Source organism: Curcuma longa, chromosome 2 (genome assembly GCF_044706935.1).
Source record: "Curcuma longa cultivar G26 ecotype Majalengka, Jawa Barat chromosome 2, ITB_CL_G26_1.1, whole genome shotgun sequence".
In the NCBI taxonomy this organism is placed as follows: Eukaryota; Viridiplantae; Streptophyta; class Magnoliopsida; order Zingiberales; family Zingiberaceae; genus Curcuma; species Curcuma longa.
The window spans coordinates 3,079,963-3,088,261 of NC_133862.1; the positions used below are offsets into that span (position 1 = coordinate 3,079,963).

Sequence of the window (8,299 nt, forward strand, 5' to 3'; positions counted from 1 at the left end):
AGGAATCCTGGCATGACACATGTGGCGGTCCACGTGTACCATGCCACGTGGACTGCCACGTGGGTTTCATGTTCTCTTTCCCCCTCTTCCCCCAAAATCCCGAAGCCTCCTCCCCAAAATCCCGAAACCTTTCCCTCTTCGCCAAAAACTTTCCCTCCTTCCGGAATCTCCGCTCCCTCCCCCTCCGACGAACGCTCCTCCGACGACGACGATGACGTGCCGAAAACCGAACCCTCGTCTCCCTCTTCCTCCCGCTCCCCCCAAAAAATCACACCGCGCCGAAAACCCTAAACCAAACCCTCGTCTCTTCCTCTCCGCGCCGAAAACCCTAACCCTCGTCTGCCATCTCCGCCGGATCTCTCTCCCTCCTCCTCCTCCTTCGCCAGGATTCTCCGCGCCGCTCCTCCTCCTCCGACGAACGCCGAAACTCCTGCACCTGCTCCCCTCCTTCTCCAGGAATCTCCGTAGATCCCATTGATCGTAGCTTTGTGCTTATTTTTTTTTGCACATGGCTGCCGGAAAAAGTAGCTCTTCTCTTTTCACATACTAGATTGGACCATGTGATTTTAGCTAGATTGGCTTCTCGGAAAAAGTAGCTCTTCTTCTTGCTGTGCCGGAAAAAGTAGCTCCATTTTGGTCAAATTCATCTGTGTGATCCTCCATTCAATTAACCCAAATACATTAAGGTTCTCAACCAAAAACCGATCTATGACTTGAAAGTAAACAATAGTCTAACATATAGACCAGGATTGTAATTTTTTAGGTTATTAAAACTTATTATTGAAAATTGAATTAAAACCGATCTATGACTTGAAAGTAAATATGTTGCCGGACCAAGTGCAGATATTCTTCTGGTTAATGAGGTGCTTCCAATGAGAAGAGAATTAGTTGAGATCTAAACCTGCACCATATCTACATAGACTGAGAACTATTTCCTATTTAGCATTGCTAGAGATCCTTTCTGAGATGCACAGATCTCAACTTATGTGGCAAACCATTCACCTTATTACGCAAGTTGACAAAGTTTAATTCAACGACGAATCTAATGTTTCTTTTCTTTCTTCCAAACTTACACAAGCCATTCAGGAACAACCGAAGTTTTAACTAAGAGATAAAACCAAGACCTTGGCATACTTTTTATAAAAATCACGAGCTTCCTACCTAGATGAAAAATGCATCCCAACTTGTGGAGTATCAATTTCCTTACTGTTTGATGAATCCCCTAATGCTTGTAAATCATTATCATTTAATGGCACACATGATTCAATCATTGCTAGCTCCATTTTTAGGACCTAATTTTGATAGTAAAAATTTAATTTTAAACAATGAATCAGTATATGTATGAATCAATATACTTAAACTAACAAAATGTATTTAAACGAATAAAAGAAATTGATAATAATTTCAAAATCAGAAGTAAAATAAGCATGTGATATATTTTCTTCCAGCAATTTGCAGTAAAAAGCAAGTGTATTACTCTACATCCAGTTCCCATACATTTACAAGATAGGCACATGTATTACTCTACCATCCGATCATAACATTATTGCTCTACAACTATAAAGAAAGTGGTGTGCAACCATATTCAGGATAATATGATGGAATGCTAATAGTATAATATTTGAAAGAACTCTGAACCCTTCTATCACCTGCATACAAAGCGAAACACTTCATTCCCAAAACAAAGAACAACACCAGGACAATAAAAGACAAGTTCCAACTTTTTGAAGCTAGTGACTAATTTAGCTAAAAAATCAATGTAATATATGAACTGAAGAAAGCTATTACGGAGATTCCTGGAGGAGGAGCGGCGCGGAGTTTCGACGTTCGTCGGAGGAGGAGGAGCGGCGCGGAGAATCCTGGCGAAGGAGGAGGAGGAAGAAGAGATCCGGCGGAGATGGCAGACGAGGGTTAGGGTTTTCGGCGCGGAGAGGAAGAGACGAGGGTTTGGTTTAGGGTTTTCGGCGCGGTGTGATTTTTTGGGAGCGGGAGGAAGAGGGAGACGAGGGTTCGGTTTTCGGCACGTCACCGTCGTCGTCGGAGGAGCGTTCGTCGGAGGGGGAGGGAGCGGAGATTCCGAAGGAGGGAAAGTTTTTGGCGAAGAGGGAAAGGTTTCGGGATTTTGGGGAGGAGGCTTCGGGATTTTGGGGGAAGAGGGGGAAAGAGAACATGAAACCCACATGGCAGTCCACGTGGCATGGTACACGTGGACCGCCACGTGTGTCATGCCAGGATTCCTGCTATGTTTTCCTGCTCTCTATCATTTCTCAATTCAAAATATACAAAACTTTTTTTCTTTTCCATCACCCATTAGGAAAGGAATCTTTCCAGCATGGTAGATCATGCAAAAAGGAGTTTTCCCTATCCTACTATTTTGGGTAAGCATGTTTGCAGCTTTCTTTTCCATCGCCAATTAGGAAAGGAACGACTCAAGCATAATAGAATAGTAGGTCATACAAGAAGAAGAAAGCAAGTTCATTATCTTAAAGCTAATCGGCACGAGGCGAAATCTAGTGTGCTTTATTTCCAGTCATGCGAATTAAAAGCAAATATTGACGAAAATGGTAAAAATCCTAGAGAAACTAAACTACTGTAAAACAAAAAATGCAGTTGCATAGTAAGAGTCAGAGTTTGTGGCTTCCCCTATTAATTCACAGCCACGTCATGAGTCGCCAAGTAGTTGGAGTGCATCCTCTCTTGAGGAGCGCCGGCCACTCTGGCTTGGGAGTCCTTGAGAACTTGTACTGCTTCTTCAACCTTGGCAGCCAGTGCCTCCGGTGACTCCACCAGCAGCAGTAGTTCGCTGTTGTCCATCTCTAACAGCATTCCAGTAATCTTAGCGGCGAGATCAAACTGCAAAGCAAACGCATGACTCCGAGTTAATGAAATGGCTTAATGAAGTAGCAGCCATGGAATGAATTATCATCACATCACCTTGAGGTTCTCTACTAAGGGGAAGAGGTGCTCGCCGAGAATCTGCTTTTGTTGCTGTGGAGTTGCAGCGGCAAGCATGGTGCTTAGCATTTCGGTTCCATGCGAACTGGAGGAGCCAGGTGAAGTTAAGGATGCATTGTTAACTGGGCGACCATTTGGTAAGTAGTTGATTTGTCCAGGTCTCTGCCATCACATTTACACATCATGGGTCAGCAAGAATGTTGGATGATCAGAAGAAAAACCAAAGCAAAGACTGGGTAGAGCACCTGATGGGTTATGAAATCTTTTCCGCCATTCAAAGAATGATTTGCAGGATGATGCCACTGAGGTAGGTATGCATTTGGCTGCCCAGATTGAAGCAGTCTATTTCCGTTCGTCCTGCCTCTATTTTGTCTGTATTGCCTCGAAGTGTTTGGCATCTGGAATAATAACCAGATGATGAATCATGCAGCCGGAACTAAGTATCAAATTTGTAAAGGATTATAATGTTCAGTGTGACTCACTGCAGGAAATGGCATTGCCTGGTAAGTCGGTCTTGATGGGGCAACAAATCCATTGGGTCTCCAGCCAGGACTGAGACCAAAAGGTTGATGATACATAAGACCATCCCTTGGAGGAACTTGTGCAACAACTGCTGAAGAAGTATAGTAAAGAGGGGTATAAGCAGGAGGCATAACAGCAGCTGGAGACCCAGACAGGCGCTGAGCATATTGAAGCTGCAATTGAGCCCGTCTTTCCTCTTTTCTTTGTGCAATTGAGACGTACAAGGGCTTCCCGTGGAACATGCATCCTATACATGCATAACAAATGGTTCTATGGTTGGAATCAGATGGAATTATAGAATAAAACACCAGAAAACATAGAATTACCATGCAAATTATTCACAGCTTTGTTAGCATCTTCAGGGCTACTATAGCATACAAATCCAAAACCTTTACTTCTCCCTTTATCATCAAGCATAACTTTTGAAGAAGTTATATTGCCAAACTCACTAAAGCGATCCCGCAAGATATGATCGTCAACAACATCAACAAGATTTTTGACATAGACATTTGATGCCTGACAGGAAGGTTAGTACTTTTAAGCTTAGATATGACATAAAGGGCATGCTACAGTTGCAAGTAAAACAGCAGAGCACAAAGTACCATGTATTTCCTCATTTGCTCACTCTTCTTTTCCTCGTAAGAACGACGTAATATTTGTAGCCTTTCTGCCTTTTTCTGGGCCCTTGCAACATATAAGGTGTTGGTTCCTACTCAATAGAGAGTTTAGAAAGACAATAGAAGTCGGTGATCTGATATCCATCAAAAACTTTACTATTACTCTTTAATGCCCAGAAAAGTAAGATTTATGCATACCAAGTTGGAGACCATTCATTGCTTCCATTGCCCTTTTTGCACTGTCATGGGTTTCAAAGTTAACAAAACCAAAACCTTTTGAATTTCCATCATCATCTTTTGCAATGCTAACACTTGATATTTTCCCAAACTCAGAGAACTTGAGCTTAATAAGTTCTTCTGTTATGTCCTGATCCAGGTTCTTCATGTATAAGTTAGTAAATTGAGCATCGGGGCATGGCAATCGGTCGCTCTTTTTCACAAAGTTAGCCACATAACTACGGGAAGAAAAAGAAGAAATATCAGTGAGAGACTAGTCATTGAATGATTGAGAGTTAAGACCACAAATCTTTTCATGTCTAATTTTTTCATTGATTCATGAATCAACAAGGAGTTGCTCTTACCCCTGTTGAGGAAGTCATGTTACAAACAAAAGCAACTTAGCTGATATCCGAAAGAAAGTTGCCCATCTAGTTTTCGAGCTACATTAGACATAACACCCTATTTCCGTATCTTAGATACCAAATTGAGAAAATATGTCAATGTTTCAAAAAGTGATTGATTAAGAGAGAGATGCGTGCATATGTATATGTTATATATACAATCCCAATGAGGCCATTTTAAAATTTCATCCTAAGAAATAGCAAACAAAAGATAAAGCTTCAAAATAGAGAAACTTGAAAAGAATGCGATAATTGGAGGTTTTGGAATCAGTTGAAATGGTGATTCTTACATTATCTTTCCTTCGCATGAAGAGCCATGAAGGGCTTGAATGGCCGAATTTGCTGGTTCTTGAGAATCAAACTGGACAAATCCAAACCCTTTACTCCTCCCAGTTTCATCTGTGGCAACTTTACAAGACAAAATTGTTCCAAACTTGGAGAACATATCGTAAAGCATACCATTGTTGAAACAACTGCTAAGGTTCTACAGATAATCAGAAAAGAAAAGATCAAATTTCTAGAGTATTTCAAATAATGAACGATTTTACGTAAAAGCATAAAATTGCAAAGTGGCAAATTAAGATTATAACTTTCTACAGATCGATCTACCTTCACAAAAACATTGCCAATCCCACTGCTCCTTGCGTTTGGATCTCTACGCGACCACATCAATCTAATTGGTTTGCCATTTAGGGGAGTGTGGTTTAACTTCTCGATCGCAGAAATTGCTAAACCAACAAAAATAGAACCACATGCACAGTTAAAACATGTACCACCTAACCAAATCCTGAGTGTATTTATGAACAATGATCAACAAGAATAAAGATGAAGATAATTAGGAAATAATATCCAAGAAGGCTTACATGAGAAAACAAATACATAAATAAATAAATAACGCAACAGGATAACATGACAGAGAATAATACGGCAAGGATATATACAGATACTATAAAGAATTCCTTTTTTCCAGCGAGAAAAGTAGAGTACAAAATGCAGATAAAATTAAACAACAGAAAGATAAAACGACTGAACGGAAAAGGGTAAATCTGAAGGACAAGAAAAGTTTATATATATATATACAAAGTTAAAAAACGTAACCTGTAACGCAACAGAGAACATAAGACCTCCAAAACAATCCTTTATTATCAATTTATTCAACATCAGCAATTCATGCAATGATTCACATCGTGAACAACACCCAAAAGCCGACAAGAGCAGAGTAAAAATTGAATTGGAAAGATGAGATAGGTAAAGCCAATCAAACAGTAGCCAGGGCAGCGATACCGGTAAAGAAAATTCTCAAAACAACATACGTTTCCAACAAACAAAAACCGAAATCAACATTAAAAGACTTTATTTTTCACGAGGGAAAACCAAAGAAAAACTAAATCGCGAGAATATATACCATCTTGGATCGAAATGTAATTGACGTAGCCGTATCCAAGAGAGACCCCGGTGGCGGAGTCCTTGCAGACCCTTACGGACGTGAGTTCGCCGATGGAAGAGAACAGCCCAACGAGGTGCTCCTCTCCGACGTCGGGGGCGAGGTCCCCGACGTAGAGCGCAATCGGACTGTGCTCCGCGGCGGCGGCGGTGGTAGACGCATCGACGGCCTCCATCGCGGGAGAGGGATCGCAGTCGGCAACCAGGCGAGATCGGAAGGAGTAGGGTTAGGGTTAGGAGGAGCGCCGACGAGGAGAAACGATGGTTTGCATGGGACGGGAGGGGAGTTTTTGTAGGGAGCGTAAAAGTAGTGGAAGGGTAGGAGGCTGAGGGGGCGTGAAACCTCGTCGCGTCGACTGGTGGGGCCGCTATTTATTCACCCTGGAGAAAATGTATCAATGTTTTCACTTTCACCCTTTTCTTTTTTAAACATGTTATTTAACCCCTTGTCATTTCAATCTGTTTAGTATTCTGTTAAAATAGAATTGAAACCGAATATATTAATTTTTTTTTAAATTTATCGAACCGATTAAATTTTTAAATAAAAATTAAACAAACTAAATCGATTAATTTGATCGATTAAATTAATTTATTTTTTTAAATATTATAAAAAATTTATTAATTAGTTAAAAATTTATAGATACATTTATTTAAAAATTTATCGATTATTTTTTATTTTGATTTAACTTAAAATCAAAATTGAAGTAATTTTAAAATTTTTAAAATCGAAATCGAACTGAATTAATTAATATAATCAATTTTTTAAAAAATTAAAATTTTAATTTTTAAAATTAAATTAAATTTTTTAATTTCATCGTTTCGATCAATTTATTCAATTTAATCAAACTTTTATTTATTCATAATCTGTTTGAACACTGAAGCACAATGAAACGTACTCACAAGTTTATAATTAGGGGTAAATTTGCTAATTTTATAAATTATGAAAATTTAGGTAAATATGCGTGTAGGGCTAAGATGAAAATTTTAATTTTTTAAAATTAATTTTATTTTTAAAAAATAAAATTTGTGAAAATTTGACCAATCATTTCGCCACGTCATAGATCTAAATCGGAGGCACAGGTTAAGCGACATCGTCGGCTTCGTGGAAACAAAAAATAGAAAGCCATTAAATTAAGTCTTATTATTATAAATTATACATGAAATTATTTTTTTATTTGAAAGTTTCTTCTAGTATTTTTACAGTTTTTTTAATGTTTCGATAGTTTTTAATTTTTTTTGAAAATTTAAAAACTATCAAAACATTAAAAAAAATTTGTCTTTTAAATTAAGAATAAAGCAAGTATTAAGTATACGTAGTTATTTTAAATTTTCTTTAATTAGGATAAATATAAACATGCAAGATATACCATAATATGAAAAGATAATTACTTAGATATATTTTTATTATTAATTATTTTATCATTAAATTATATATATCAGATTGCAAGGCAATTACTTCAGGCAAAAAATGTAAATCAGAAAAATAACGTTTAAGTGAATATATACATTAAATGAAAATTAAAATGTTTTATAAATCAGAATAATTTTTATAGTTAAAATTAATTTTTAAATTAATATTTACCTAAATGTAGTGAATAATAAATAATTTATAAAGAAACTAAAATTTTAGATGACAGCTTATAAAATAAATTACTAGATGAGTTCTATTGTTTCTTTTTAAAACTAGTTTAAATTTATTAATTTATTTTATAAATTATTTTCATTTAGTGAAATTTTTGGAACTAGTAAAAAAGAAAATTAATGTTCACTTAAAATATTGGACCAAATATTAACTATTTATAAATGAAAATTTATAAATCATTTAAAGATGTACCAAAGAAACACTTAAAAGAACAATAATATAATAACTCTATTATTTAACAATCAGATAATGTAATATGTATTAAAAAAGATTTGCACACAATAATGACAAAACATTTACTCTTGTAAAAAATATCTATTTTTTTCATATATAATGTACGTAGGTATATTTCTATTTGATTTAAGTATTTAAGATATGGTAAATGATTTCTACTCTTTTAAAATTAGAAAGTTATTTATCATAATTAAATTGTAAATACTCACAAATATATAAAATTGTCTAAATATGTATACACGTAAATATACTTAAACTTGATTTAA

At 36.7% G+C, this 8,299-nt stretch overlaps 1 protein-coding gene across 1 annotated transcript; it reads right to left on the reverse strand.

The window, feature by feature from the left end:
* Positions 1 to 2,646: 2,646 nt before the first annotated feature.
* LOC141815973 (polyadenylate-binding protein 7) lies at positions 2,647 to 6,333 on the reverse strand. The gene is made up of 10 exons (XM_074703830.1): positions 6,120 to 6,333; positions 5,324 to 5,442; positions 5,005 to 5,198; positions 4,293 to 4,549; positions 4,080 to 4,186; positions 3,804 to 3,993; positions 3,438 to 3,724; positions 3,201 to 3,353; positions 2,935 to 3,117; positions 2,647 to 2,853 (listed from the first exon to the last, which is right to left on the reverse strand). Exons 1-10 carry the CDS (start codon positions 6,331 to 6,333, stop codon positions 2,647 to 2,649), a joined length of 1,911 nt encoding a protein of 636 aa, XP_074559931.1.
* Positions 6,334 to 8,299: the final 1,966 nt, after the last annotated feature.

Bases quoted from the DNA above. Each gene is read 5' to 3' on its own strand.
- LOC141815973 (XM_074703830.1), bottom strand. From the start codon at position 6,333: ATGGAGGCCGTCGATGCGTCTACCACCGCCGCCGCCGCGGAGCACAGT. The intron at 5,443-6,119 runs GTATATATTCTC...TTGTTGGTTTAG, and splicing joins TTACATTTCGATCCAAGATG to CAATTTCTGCGATCGAGAAG. The intron at 2,854-2,934 runs GTGATGTGATGA...TTTGCTTTGCAG, and splicing joins CCTTAGTAGAGAACCTCAAG to TTTGATCTCGCCGCTAAGAT.